General features: G+C 35.2%; 1 protein-coding gene across 9 annotated transcripts in view; it reads left to right on the forward strand.

Annotated features, from left to right (window-relative positions):
- The window catches only part of LOC149798376 (E3 ubiquitin-protein ligase HERC2-like), a 246,570-nt gene that overhangs the window by 111,267 nt on the left and 119,546 nt on the right, over positions 1 to 15,757 (forward strand). For all 9 annotated transcript variants that reach the window (XM_089963537.1, XM_089963538.1, XM_089963543.1 and 6 more), the window contains 7 exons: positions 639 to 903; positions 4,707 to 4,944; positions 7,571 to 7,727; positions 8,247 to 8,433; positions 9,869 to 10,212; positions 10,865 to 11,041; positions 15,377 to 15,513. In XM_089963537.1, coding sequence (XP_089819663.1) covers positions 639 to 903; positions 4,707 to 4,944; positions 7,571 to 7,727; positions 8,247 to 8,433; positions 9,869 to 10,212; positions 10,865 to 11,041; positions 15,377 to 15,513 — 1,505 coding nt within the window. The remainder of the gene's footprint in view (positions 1 to 638; positions 904 to 4,706; positions 4,945 to 7,570; positions 7,728 to 8,246; positions 8,434 to 9,868; positions 10,213 to 10,864; positions 11,042 to 15,376; positions 15,514 to 15,757) is intronic.

A 15,757-nucleotide genomic window follows, 5' to 3' on the forward strand; every position in this document is an offset into this window, starting at 1 on the left:
GATTTTAATGATTCATCCAGATGTACAGTATGTACATGTTGTTCTATTTCAGCACTTATTTTCATACATTTCTAAAGTCCATTAAAGTACCATGGTTTAATTTTGGTCAAAAGGTCCATGGCAGCTCTGTATTACATCCAGACTGAATGGTGTTATAAATATGAACAATACAGTGAAGGAGAACTGAATTTTCATGCTAAAATTTGTATTCCTCTTTCAAATTTGTAGAAGTATGATTGTATCTTTCATTAATTTTTTGAAACATTTCAGTGCTAAAGTCAGAATTTTCCTTTAAGCATCAGTTATACGAACATATCTGTATATCTTGTAAGTAGAGGATTTGTGAAATTATCAAATTTCTGTTTAGGAAGAAAATGTATCATACTATTGTGATAAATTTATTCATAAAAATGTTTGATTTGAAAATTCTAAAATGTATCACTCTACATTAGAAGATGACTTGATTTAAATAATTGATGGAAAAGATAATAGCTCATTTAAATTATTAGTACATTTATATGTTTCATACACCAGATGAGACATGATGCCAAATTAAATGTGTTGTCTTGAAAATATATCATGACTTAATTAGTGTAATGTTAACAGTGTTTAAAAATATTATGTGCTGTTTATCATAGCCTGAAAAGGATATAGTCCAGATGGCTGACACCAGTATGGCATCATCATCCCTCATGGATGCTGAGAGAACCCTGGGATTACTGCTGGGTCTCCATGCAGCACAACAGGCACACAGCACACCACTGTCTCAGGAGGAGATTGAGTGTGAAAAGTGGCTGAATTCCGATGTTTTTCGTGGTGGTCTGCAAGTACTGCAGCCTCGCAACCCATTTGAGGAGGAGAAAGGAGAAAGTAGGACTCCCACATCTAGTACTACTACACCAGGTAATTGTTAGTAATTTATTTTTATTTTGATTTGTAATTTTCCAAGGAAAATGATCAAAACTGGCCAGTTGGAAATTTACTTTGTAATAGCCAAGATTTATCTTTTCAAACAATCTTATCATCCAGTTACATCCTTTTCATGTACTGTGGAGTAGGAGACAGCCAATTTAAAACAAAGATATAATTATCTCATTTTGCAATCTTCAATCTTCCGAAACCAAATTTGCATAACATATCTAAACAATTCAGCTTCGAAAAGAAAGAAACCCATTTACAAGCAGTTTTCCAATTTTATATATGTCAGTTCAATGCTGACAGCAGATATTATCCCAATCTTGACTGTTGAATAAAGAATTCAATTCTGTATGCAAAATTCATGACATAGTCCAACAATTGAAAAGGTGAATGGAAAAAGTAATGATACTTTGATTAAAAGTTTTCATCAATTCAATCAAAATGCCAAGAAAAGATGATGCCATATGAAGTATCAGTAATGTTGTCTGTGTAAGTTGCTAATACAAATTTAATGCAGCAGGGATTCGACTTTCATTAGTGATAAAGGCCAAAATATTAATTTTTGGTGGTGTAGGTGTTAAGGGAAATTTGCTAAACTACTCTCAGATTATTTATTGGATACAAAAGAATTTGATTCATGTTCAGTTAGTGACAGCAAATATGGTTCCAGTTAGAATACAATAGCATAAAACCACCATGGTGTTGTATTGGTTCCTATTTGTTTCTGAATTCAGTGGGGTATCACGCTAGTGATGTAACCTGATTCCTTGTGGTCATTAGACTAAGCACAGGTTAACAAGATAGACTATCTGCTTCCCAGTTCCAGTTGTCAGTGGTTAAACTGAACATAACGGTAGAACAGGTTGAATTGGATGAATTCATTTATGTGTTTTGCTTTTTGGTTCTACTGTCCAGTTGATTATTGGGATGAATAAGTTCTCAAATAAAGTTACATTCCATATTTTAATCATGTTAATTGTTCTGTTATTCCAAGCATCAGTATCATCCACAAGAGGAAGGAATAAACTCTCTATATTGCATGGAATAAATCAGGGTTTATACACAGTAATATCTATATTACCATGGACCAGAACTAATTTTTGTTTCCAAGCACTTGCTTATCATTGGTGGAAAAATCTGGTGTTGGTGGAATTTCTCTAGATACTGATATAGATCTCCATTCCTGTTGTACAAATTATGGCTGTGGTGGCAGCACATTCACACGTTTATATATTCCAATGTGTGTGCGTGTGTGTGTGTGCACTGTCGAATCTGCAGCATCATTCATCTTGTGACTTCTAAACTTCAATATGGTGTTGAACAAACTGCAGCACAGGGATTTAAGGTTTTGACTAGACTTAGTCTGCAGTTTATTATTGATGAGATATTGAATGATTCACTGTGATGTCTAATTGTCCATTGTCTTAGGTTTCTGTAGCATAATTTTATCAAGGATTTAATTATTTCAAAGTTAATTGGGTATATGCTTTACATTAATGAAGTATAAGACGAGCTCCATTATCAGCTTTTTGTGTCTTGATTTCTTATTCACCCTTGACTGGTTTTTGGAGAAAAGCTTTACCCTTGAATGGAATATCAATTCATTTATACATCCTTGAATGGGATATCAATTCATTTATACATTCTTGAATGGAATATCAATTCATTTATACATCCTTGAATGGGATATCAATTCATTTATACATCCTTGAATGGAATATTAATTCATTATACACCCTTGAATGGAATATCAATTCATTTATACATCCTTGAATGGAATATCAATTCATTTATACATCCTTGAATGGGATATCAATTCATTTATACATCCTTGAATGGGATATCAATTCATTTATACATCCTTGAATGGGATATCAATTCATTTATACATCCTTGAATGGAATATCAATTCATTTGTACATCCTTGAATGGAATATCAATTCATTTGTACACCCTTGAATGGGATATCAATTCATTTATACATCCTTGAATGGAATATCAATTCATTTATACACCCTTGAATGGAATATCAGTTCATTTATACACCCTTGAATGGAATATCAATTCATTTATACATCATTGAATGGAATATCAATTCATTTATACACCTTTGAATGGGATATCAATTCATTTATACATCCTTGAATGGGATATCAATTCATTTATACATCCTTGAATGGGATATCAATTCATTTATACATCCTTGAATGGGATATCAATTCATTTATACATTCTTGAATGGAATATCAATTCATTTATACACCCTTGAATGGGATATCAATTCATTCATACATCCTTGAATGGGATATCAATTCATTTATACATCCTTGAATGGGATATCAATTCATTTATACACCCTTAAATGGAATATCAATTCATTTATACACCCTTGAATGGGATATCAATTCATTTATACACCCTTGAATGGGATATCAATTCATTTATACATCCTTGAATGGGATATCAATTCATTTATACATCCTTGAATGGGATATCACTTCATTTATACACCCTTAAATGGAATATCAATTCATTTATACAATCAGCTTCATATTGATGAGATCTGGGATACTTCAGTCATCAGGAGATTAATTGTAATGATACAATATCATTTGGTGGAATGGTGGCCCTTTTGTCAAACCTAAGTTTATCACCCTTGTGGTAGCCGTAATGTTTGGACTTTAAGTGTAATTCTTCTGTAGCTTTATATTTTGACCTTGTGCAAATTATCATGAAGCAATTGTTAATATTTTACATTATTTTATCAACATAATTATTTTTGGGAGTTGTCCCTTTTGTATTCACAAAAGTTCCTTTGTTTCTGAACAAATTATAGCAAACAGCATTTTGTAACACACCCATGGGTAATAGCTTTAGCTCATGTCAGAATTTGTCTGATATTACTGTTCCTAACTTTGATCAAGTGATATGAAATTCTGTAAGGTCTATTTATTTATTAAGTATATGCAAAATTGTGATTCCAGCCTTCTTTCATTTGCAGTAAACTTTTTGTGATAATGAACTGTGTATTTTATTATTGTAGTTACTGTCTTTTATACTTTCAGTTATAAAAAGCTGTGTTTTGGCTCTCTGGTACAGATTTAATTGATTTTACATTTAAATTTGCAGAATTGTATACTGTTAAAGTTCTTATCAGTATTGAACATCATCTTTCCACTCTCCATGGATGGATACATCAGTGTCATGTACATGGACTTCACTGGATTTCGACTGTTTGTCTGCTGTAGTCTGCGGCATGTAGTACATGTTTAATGGAAACAGGTCTAGTTGAGATTCTTATGTTCAGAACATCTCATGGATATAGATTTGGAATTTTTTTGTTGCTAACCATACCAATTTTTGGCCAACAGAATACAATTTAAATGTTTAAAAGATTAATCTAGATACTGAAGAAATTGTTGTTTTTAATAATAATGAATAATTCACAAGACTGCTTCAGTGGCCTAAGTGGTTAGAGCATCCATCTCAGATGTGGGAGGTTGTGAGTTTGAACTGGGGCCAAGTCATACCAAAGACTTCTAAAAATAGTACTAGCAGCTGCCTTGCTTGAAGCGGTTAGATTTAGGACTGGTTGGACTGGTGTCATGATAATGTGACCGTTTAGGACATGATGTTACATGTCTGCAGCATGATGCCTCATTGCCGGACATCACTATAAACTGCCAAACTGCAGACATTGTAACAATATGACTGAAATTATTAAAGCTTCATTAAAAATCCAAAATAACACAACACAATAATTCACAAAATACCTATTGCTTTTTCAGGTGCAACACCTACCCGAGAGGTCCAGATGACCATGTCAGAAGATAAGGAGGCCCTTTTTGATAGACAGGCCTCCATTGTAGATGTGTCTCAACCATTCCTGCAGTCTCTGGCAGATTCCAAGAGCAGTGACAATGTTGTCAAAACTTTCCTGAACATCATGGACAGTTGTTGCCGACATCACCATCTAATACTTCCCTTTCATTTTACACCAGAGCACCCAGTGGAGGAAGTGGGAAGGTGATTTTACAAAAACAAATCTCAGCATACTGTGAAATTATTTTTTATTTACATGAATACAAAGTTTCGTGGTTTGCCAAAATAGTGGCATTTTCACATGGCCCTTAAATTCATGGATTGTGAAAGTGGTCTTGTAGTTTTTAATTATAGTTAGTAGAGTCTTTAAAAATTTGGTTTACAGGAACCACAAAATTCTAGACAATTGTTACCCATGAAAATTAGTGAATTCAAAGTGTTGCATTTTGAGACTGATAATGCAAAATTTGGATTGTCTTCAAAATTTGTTTTGTCTTCACTCTGCAGATTTAATAGACACCCTATATACTCGCTTATAAGTCGAATCTAACTGCAAACTGCACAGACCCGGATCTGCCACTGCATAATGTGCTGGCAGATCTGGGTATGTGTATTAGTTTGTCAAGAGCAATCAGTTGAGCAAAGAATATAGACCCTAATCTGCAGGCGCATTATGCTGTGACAGATCGGGATCTTTTTATTGTAGTTTGACTCAACTTGTAAGCTAGTACATACCATACAGTAGGAGGTAATGAAACAGGAGCAGTATATTGTGTCAGGGATACAATGTCTGTAGGCCGAAGTATGATTAATGTTTTACTATTTTTAAAGTTTTCCAGTCTCAGTTTTATACTTGTTTCATGTAACATATAAATGGGGCTCAGCTTTTGTCAGATTCACAAAAAGGGAGTTATATTTAACATTCATTCTAATCTGCATTTAGTCAGTAATCAAATTTCTGATGGAGACAGTGGTAGCTTCTGCTGGCACCATAATTACATTTTTGTCAACTGCTTTAGACTAGCTAGATATGAGTGTCATTCTGACATCAATCATGGCAACAGCAGATCTCTTTCAACATTAGTTACGTTGTTTGATTAGAGTTGTATGATAATAAGTCCAAAGAAAGAATATCTATTGTACTTGGACTGCCCTTTCAGATTTATAAACTCCTACAATACCCTCCTCCTGATTCTCAGACAAGGTCAGGGTCATGTGAAAATGAAAACTTTCTGTCAGATTTGTCTACATTGTCATACTTGGACTGTTGAAACAGAAGGCGCTGCCCTTTTCATTTATCCCTACCCTCCCTTGACCTTCAGGTAAGGTCAGGGTCTCTTGAAAATCTTCATTACATTTTCAGTGAAAGATATTTGTATGATAAAAAGTTCCAACACCTGGGAGGGATACCTGTCATATTTTTATGTTCACTCAATACGACTGTTGTTTCATATCAGTGTACTCTTACCTCCCTTTTGACCTGTGGGGAAGGTTAAGGTCTTTTTTAATTAATTCCTTGTTAAAGTTTATTTTTTCTGTATGTTCACAAGTCCCAAGTGCTGACAGGGTTTTATACATTTTATATGTTTACAGCAAAGACTCTGCCCTAAAATATCCATTCACCTCTCCTTCTGACCTTAAGGAAAGGTCATGGTCATATAAAAATATAAACATATCTCTATTAGGTAATGGAGCAGGTAAGACATATAATTCCATGGAATTTCTTGCATGAAAGTTATATATTGCCTAGCAATGTAGCAATGTTTGTTTAACAGGGAATTATCCCATTCTGATTCCAGTTTCAGATCTTGTTCAAATTAAATTCTACTTTTTAGAGGTAGAGTATCCATTTTATTCTTGAATGAAATTTTCTTCAAAAATGATTACTTGTAGAAAATAATTGCACTTTTGCATTGTTTTGTTTTTTGTAACAGTGGTAAGGTCATTTTAGTCTGTATTATCTTTGTTTACAGATTCACTTATTCATTCTGACATTCATTTAACCATTTATTCATTGGTTTAGTCATTCAGGGCATGTACCTGTACAAGTCAGTTTTTAGTTCTAGCAGTGCAAAGCTTGCACAACAAGTATTATTTCTCACTCATATCAAATGTATATGCTTTGCAAGCATCACAATTTGCCATTTGCTGTTAAGATGAAAGGACTTTTCATCCTTTTACATCTCATTGCACCATGAAAATGATACATTTTTATATTTCTCCAGGTATGTCAACTTGTTTAAGATTTGTTATGATTAATTCTTAAACAGACAATAACATTTGGATAATTCCTATTTCTGTATAATATAATATTTCGTTAAGCTTTGTATAGCTTTGAATATTACTGTGGATAATTGATGCAGAATCTTTGTGGTATGTGTTCCAAATGACCTACATTCTCTTCAGTCATTTTTGCATTTAATATTTCTAAGACTATTTTGTACCTTGTACCTCTTAAATTGTAATGAAATATAGTTTTATATGGCAGTTTGACTTTTGCTGTCTAGAAGAAAGGACTATTCATCCTTTCCCATTCATTGTCCCATCAAAATGAAAAATTTGTATATTTTTACCCATAAAAATGACATTTTTTATTATTTTTACAGCTGTTTGGAGTTTTATCATTATGCAACTTGTTTTTATCACCTTTGAACCTCTGTTACATTTGCAGATGATCCTTGTTCCACATAAGCTTAATTAGCTACATAATTAGAAGGATTGTTAATTGGTCTATTGACATAAAGTCCCCCAGCTTGTTTGGATAGAGTCTGGTACAAAATCTGATGTCTTGCTACATATTTAAATAACTCTGTAAATAAAATATTTCCAGACTTCTACTGGCTGTACTGATAAAGCACCATGATTTGGGACATGTTGCAATGGGTTTGGTAGAACATGGTCAAGGAGAGCACAGCAAACCTTTTGTACCCAAGTCTGTCATCGAAATCCTCAGGGTTATCATGCAAGCCAAGAGGTCGCTAGTCAAGGTAAATGTATTCTCTATGCCCATGACTTGCATGTTTTTTTTACAAAGCTTGATAGAATGATTATTAGATGTCTTACTATATATAGTTGTATATAAGTCAAGCGAAGCTGCAAACAACAAAGATCCTGATCTGTTGTAGCATAATGTGCCTGCAGGTCAGGGTATATGTTGTCTGTTTTGCTGATTACTCCTAAAAAAACTGCACATACCCAGATCTGCCAGTGCAACTGTTGTGAGGATCATGTACATTGTAAAGTTAAAGCAGTTTTTCATACCTGAAAACTACTATAACGACATGTACCTAATTTGTTTTTGTTTTTTTTCAATTTGAGTCAATTTTATGAATTCAGTGCTCTAAAGACAGTAATTTTTAAAAATAAATATCATTGATTAATAAGAATAATTAAAAGCTAGACCTTAGAAAAACTTCTTTTGTGAAGAAATTTGGATAATATTAATTCTTTATTGTTTTATATACTATCATTTGAAAGTCAGAAGGTGAATTCATTATATTTTGCAGGCACATCAGGATCAGGCAAGATCATACAAAGAAGTTTGTGCACCTGTAATAGAGCGATGTCACTTCTTGTTGAATGAACTTCGACCTGCTATAGGGAATGAAGTCAGTGCCCTGGGCCGCTCCAAACTTCTTCACAGTGAATCTCGGTGGAAACAGGCCATCAGAAAAGTAATGGAACAAAAAAGAGGTAAGCACTACTCATTTATACTTGATTGAAACAAATGTGAATCACTTGTTAATGTCTTACTTTTATTTAACCTTAATCACTGACTTGGGACTGTTTTAATATTTTTTTTATGGGGCCCCATGTTAAGAACCCAATAATAATAATCGCCTTTTCTGTTCATCCATCTATATGTTCACATTTCTTGCAACCAGCATGTTTCTGCAACCCATACACACAACTGAATGTTATTTGGTAGATGAATTGCCTATTACATGTAGATGTGACTTTAAAAAGGTTTTGTCTTTTCGGGTCTAATTTGGACAGAGTTATTGCCCTTTTTTATCAATGTTGTATCTCCACTACATCATAACCTTGTAACCAGCAGAGCTTCAGAGCCATTCATCATATTCTAGTGCAGTTTGGTATATTCATTGTCTTATAGCCCTAGAGCAATTTTTTATGGATTTTGTCTCATCAGCTCCATTGTGGATAGAGTTATTGTCCTTGACAGCTTCATTCATTTCACATGGGATGTTGCTTGTAACAAGCATAACGCAAAAGCCATGAAACATATCTGTTGGGAAAACTTGGTGAAAAAAATTGTCCCAAAGACCTACTGTACCATCTATGGGTTTAGCTTTATTTAATAGAGTTATGGCTGATTTTGATGTCTGCAAGACAGCTTAACTAACATTTGTTGGATTTTAACCATATTTATAATGTTGCTTTAGATTAATGAGACCTGGAGTCAGTTTGATTTCCACCATTACAAAGCATTTTTTTTACAGGCATTGTGGCCCAAGATTGTCTCACCATCTGACTGGTTTCTGTAGCATACCTTTGATAATATTGCAGACAAATTTACATAGTGCTTAATATTGATGAGATCTTGAATGGGTTTGATTTTCAGCATTCCACAATATAATTTATAGGAGTTATGGCCCTTTATTAGCCATCCTTACAAATTTGGTTTCAGTTGCATAACTTGACTAAGCTTTGTTGGATTTCAGCCAAATGTTTTTGGCATGCAAAGTTTTATTGATGAAACTGTAAATGGGTTTAATTTTAAGTGATCCACAGCATCATTTAGAAATTCTGTTCCTCCTCTGTTTTCTTTCTGCAGCATTTCAGCCAAAGTTATCATGCATCTTTGCATTGATAAAGCGTCTAATGAATTGGATTTCTAACATTCCATGTCATTATTTAAAAGAGCTATGGCCTTTGAATTTCCTTCTCCCTACTTTGTTTTTCCAACAGATATTCACGTGTATAAGTTCCTGCCAATGAAATTGTACAGTGTAGGGCTGCTCATGATGCAACAGTCACTGCTAGCTGTGGTCTCATATTTGTTGTTATCAGTAACAAAATAATAGTTTGAACCAATATAATTAAATCACTTAAAATCATTCTTGAGATAGAAAAACAATATTCAGCAGATTATTTTGAAAATTGGTAGGTAAATCAGCCACTATTCAGAGTCAAAAATTTGAGGAAAAGAGCAAGCCAGACATTGAGAAAGAGGATGAAAAAGTGGCAAGTGGTGAATTCACCCCTCAGACTGAAGAACCACCATCCTTCCCCATAGAGGGACAAGAGGGAGCCACAGTGGCATCACAGGAGTCCCTGACAGGTGAATTCCATGTTCGAGTGTTTGGTAAAGATGAGCCACCAGAGGAAACATTGACCAAAGAGAATACAGATTCAAGGCCAGTTGAAGGGCAGATTCAGATGCCACAAGATGGAGCAACTGCATCAACTGTTTCAACAACAGAAACAAAGAAATCTTCACGTAAAAAGAAGGTGAATATATATCAGCTATACTTGTAATTGGAAAATCACCTAGTAAAATATGGCATAGGTTAGTAAACACCCATAACTGTTCTAATTAGTATAGAAACAAATCAGACATGACATTTTAATAATTGTGATAAAGAAGTGGAGTTCACTATATCCAACATTTTCTTGTCAACTATTGCTTACCTACGTAGGAGTGAGATTTCATCAGAAATTAGGTCTTTGATGGTTCAGTAAAGTACTTGATCTTTCAGAGATCTGATGTGGGATGTTACAGGGTAACATTCAGCTTGATGCAGTTGCTTGGCCCATTGTGACCTGAGATCATCCTATACCAGATCTCTTAAGTGACAAAGTCAACATTTATACTTCAGTAATTTTCTAATTTTCTGAAGTAGAGTTAGCAGTACAATCATGTTTTACTTAGTATATGGGTGCATATTGACTTTTATACAGTAAAACCTGTCCTGAAAGACCACTGCTATGAGAGACACCTTCCTTGAAAGATTAGATTCTCAGTGCACAGATTTATTGATTATGTAGTATGTTGACCTGTTTTGAGAGACCACCTGCTGTGATAGACCATAACATTTTTGCTGAAGGAATGGTCTTTCATGCTGACAATGTTCAGCTTCATGATTTTGCTTTTTACTTTCAGAAGGATTCTTGGGGTCCTCTTGTTTGCACAGTTACAAGTTCTCATCACTTTAGCTGGCTGAAACAAAGATTGACAGGGTGCAAGTCAGAAATGCCCCTCATGAGTAAGATCATAACGTTTGTACTGCATGACAGTCATGTGGACATTGAGAAACTGAGGAGATCTTTGCATCACCAGGTAAGTGTCAGAAGTTTGCTAGATAATATTTGGCTTTTTTTCACTCTCACTAACTCTATCATTATCAATAAACAAGGATGTGTTATGATTGGTTGACACAAATAACTTTAGTGCGACAACACTGATAGACAAGTGTTTTGAGTATTGAATGACCAAACCTGACTTTTGAAGCAACATTGTATCGGTGTCCATTTAGATGTCTGGACCCATGATAGCTCATTTGATCTCATTAGACTTGTAATCCAAGGGTTTGTGGGTTTGATACCTGCCACGGCCAGTCCAGGTTGACTTCCTCAGTGAGTCTTTTGGAAGGGCACTGTTCTTCCATTTTCTCTGCCATGATATAGTCAGTAATGTCTTAAAAGTACCAATAGACCAACCCAACAATACCCACAAAAACTTTTAGGCTTTAGGCATTACAGTGGAAAGTTTAAAAGGTTTTACCAGACGGGTGTAAGCAGCCTGTCTCTTGCATTATTTGGGAGGTATTTCTTGACTGATGAATCCATAATTTTTTTTTAATAGCTGATCTTTCAAATAATTGTAAGTTATGAAAAACCTAAACTATCAATGAACATTACATGAAGATGGAAAATACATGGAACCTTTTAATGCTGAGGACAGTGTATCAGTGAACTTTGCTGGTTAAAATGAAACTTTTTTTGAAAATGGCAAAAAGTACATAAATTACTCAATGTTTGGACTTGAAATTAGGACATTGCAAACTGCAAAATTTGCTAATTGAAGTTCGTATTGAGTGATTTCCACTTTTCAGTAAAAGTGTTGTCCTGTTATACATATTTTAACATAAACCATTTCAAAATAAAGCAATCTCGGGGCAAAGCTATTTTATCATTTAGGTTTTTGTCTAAGTTGGATTAAATTATTATGCTGAAGTCCAAATTGTCAGTCCAAAATCATTCATATATTTTACTTGTTGCAGTTGTATGCACGTTGTTTTCCATACCGTTTCATATATGTGCAGGATATTTTGATACAGTCTATGTATTTTTGGAGGAATGTAGAGACACATGTACATATGAGTGCAGTGTTATTGAACTCCAACTGCACCATAAAAGTTGGACACATAAAACTAACTTTTATGGATGGCTTGCACATCAAGTGAGTTAGAAACTTGTTGACTGGGATGAAAAGATTGAAGATCAAAACAACTCTGACAGAAAGAAAATAAATGGTTTTTTTTGTATATTAATTTATGTTCATGACCATTTACCTTTTCCCGACTTTGTGGAGAGCATGCCTGTAAGATACAGGAGAAGTCAGTGTCAAGGAAACTGTTTTTTGCTCAATTACTTTTGTTCTTGATTAAGTTCCAGAAATGCACACACACTGATGTGAACAACATCATTGTTGTTGCTGATGCAACCCCTTTAGCTAATTTCCTCGTGACCCAGTTACTGGAAGTTGAAAAATTCAGAAGAAAAAGATCTAGTAACCCTACCATCATTGGGCTTCCCACAGTTACAACCCTACTGTCACCAGTGGTATTAAATCAGAGCATACCACCACAGCACAGACCATCTGGCCAGTACTGACATTATATAATGGCCCATTTGGGCCTGTCCTGGACAATCCGTCTTCACTTGCACTAGATGTTAGCAATGGTGGTAATTTCCATGATAGCAGGGAGTGGACCAGCATAACCTCAGCAAACACCTTTTACCTATAGTGGGTAAAATGATGGTACCTGGTCACACCTGTTTCAGCCCAAGTTTGGTTATTGATGCCCAACATAAATAGCACCATTCTCTCACACTATCCAGTACTAGACCCATGCTGGTATTGTAGACCACCGCCAGACAGGTTCATCGCAGGTGCCAGATCTATCACGATGCAATACTGGCTACAGTGACTTGCCATTCTTGGACGAATGTTACCTGTCTTAGACTTTTGATGACACTGATGATCACTATGTTACAGGATTCCGAGTCTCCTTCCATGCCTTCAACAACTGCTTTGCCAACTCCATTGTTTTTGTAGTCTTTTCTGTCAAACCATGCTTTTTAGGTCAAGAATATTTGCACAGAAGTGTCACCATTCTTCCTTGATTAAAGTGCTGTCATCCTTCCTTGATATGACAATGCCCAGAGAAGATTCAGCCTTTCGTGTATTCAATAAAGTTGTCCTCATGCATTTACCATCAGAGCTTTCTCCTTTTTCTCCATCAGTGACCTCTTACAGAGTTGTTACACCTGTTGGCTATCACCCAACAATCAAGGGCTAGCATACCATGATTTCAGACATCTTGCAGCATAATGGATTGGAGGATATAGGTTAGAATAAAGGCCTCTCCAACCTTCTTACAAATTTCAGTTTTGTCTTAACTGAAATCCTTGGACCTATGTCCCAAGTGAAACCTTCAGTGGGTTCTGATGTACTTGTACATTCATACCTTGTCAAACAATCTGAACTATGATTGAAATGTGATTGTTTGGGCAAGGGGTGGGGGGTAATGATGGTCCTACTTTAATTGCCAAGAACAGGTTGCTGCACAGGGGAAATCTGTCCTTTAGTTGAAACTGCAATATTCTTTGGACCCTTTATTCCAGGGGCTTCAACCAGACCCATCAGGGTTCTGAAGTGGTACCTGAAGCAGACTGAACCAGTCAGAATGGGAGATCTCATTTGTTCTTGCCACTCAAAGAAGGAGCAGTTGATATTTCTGTGCACGTTCTGTCATCCTGGATCCATTGGGTTAACCACTCGGTTTACATGGAACTAACTCAAGACCAGATTAATTTCTTTTGCATATTGGTGAACAAGGTTAGGGCAGTTGCCACTAGCATAGCATTTAGCATTCTGCTTCCTGACATAACTTGTGATGGAATGAAGGCAACAGTTTCCAGATTTTATCTCAGAAATCTTTCATTCCAATGGGCACAGCTTGATTTGGTGGGACCAGTATCAGCAGTACAAGAAGCTGCCTTCCCAGATTGTTCAGCAGCTTTATAACAATATGGGTTAATTGGCTTCTGAATTTGTGGATCAAACATTTTTCCCCGAATCACATCCATGTATTTAAAATGTGCTCAGCCTAGCCTGTCTCTCACAAGAGTTGAAGCAGCTTCTCATATGTTGATAGATGAGAGACTGGACCAAGCCCAGAGTAAGTCAGTGTAACTCCCTCTGTGACTTACCTTTTCTCCTAATATATAATGATTGAGTAATCTATTTAATGAAGAAACCAAGTTTTGGAAGAACCTTTTTTCTCAATAATGCAGACATACATTTCTAAAGTCCAACCTGCATTTGTATTTTTCGAAGAGCATGCATATCCACATCAATTGTAACCGATATTGGGATTTGGCATAAACCGCCCTATTCCAAAGGGAGACCACTCTTAACTTTTATTTTTGATACTAAGGTTGTGCTCTGTGATTTTGCACTTAGCATAGGGTTTGATTTTAAAAAAAAGCAATTTTGCAGGTTTTCCTCAGTGATTATCCTGGTTATTTAAAGCGGACGTTTCATAGCTTAGGTAGTGTTAAAATAACTGTTAATTCCCTTTATTTTGGTGTATGATTGACAGGCTTATTTTAGGTTATTGAGTATACAACTTTGTGGAGAGCACATCTCAAGGACTGCTTGTTCCCTGTGGTCATTTTATGTCCCTAAACTTCAAAGGTAACTTGAAGAAGAGAAAAAAATTGTTTGCCTTTTATATATTTTATGATTCATTCATTGCATCTTCTGAGCTGATATTTTCTACTCAGGCAAAATTCATTGTTGCTATTTTAATAACTGATAAATTTAGAGTACACTGGACAAGCACATGGCAGCAGCATTTTATCAGCTGTCTGCTGTAGATACTGCATCATTTCCATAATCAGCACAACAATTTCCCCAGTTTTCCTCATTGGTTATCCTGGTTATTTAAAACAGACCTTAGATATATTAGGTATTTTAAAATAACTTTTAATTCCCTTTGTTTTTGGTGAATGACTGATGGTTGTAGTTTGGGGGAAAAGAAGCTGATGACTCTTTTTTCTTTCTTCTTCTCTTACATATTTTATAATTAATCATTCATTGCACTTTCATGAGAAATGACTATTCTGCCAAAATTCATTTTCCCTATTTTGTATTATAAATATATTTTACTCATAGTTCATGAAAGTAGTTTAGAGGTATGTCAACATTCACTCCATTGTGCATCTTGCCAGTGCAAACAATTTCACCATATGCCATTCCCTTTCTCAGAAGTACATACTAACTGTAAAGTGCTACTTGAAGCATTGTGAACATTTTAGCCTTGGAGAGTTGGATTTAGAGATAGCGGATGTACTGTTAACACACTACTCCATTAATATATTCTAGGTGAAGAGGGCAGAGCTGCGACTGAAGGGAATCCAGACCATGCTGTCCCTAGTCCACAAGAACTACTTGATCCCATCTGTTAAATACAATCTTCTCATTGGCTGGCAAGGATTAGTCACCATTGGCCATAGAGTCTGGTATGAACTGTTACATGCATAAGTATCATAAATAGTCTGTATTTACATATTTCAGAATTTCGTAAAGACATTTCTTTTAATTTTTTATTGCGCATCTTCCAAACTTTGTGTGAAATACTTGGTTTTAGAATGATGCTGTTATACAATGTACATTTCAGAGGAGTCATTGTAACCTACTTTTCATGCTTTTCAGACAAGTGCCAGTCTCCTCTAGGTATTCTTGTCATTTTGTTCTTGTAATTAT

Source organism: Sinohyriopsis cumingii, chromosome 6 (genome assembly GCF_028554795.1).
Source record: "Sinohyriopsis cumingii isolate HCF-2022 chromosome 6, ASM2855479v2, whole genome shotgun sequence".
Classification (NCBI taxonomy): domain Eukaryota; kingdom Metazoa; phylum Mollusca; class Bivalvia; order Unionida; family Unionidae; genus Sinohyriopsis; species Sinohyriopsis cumingii.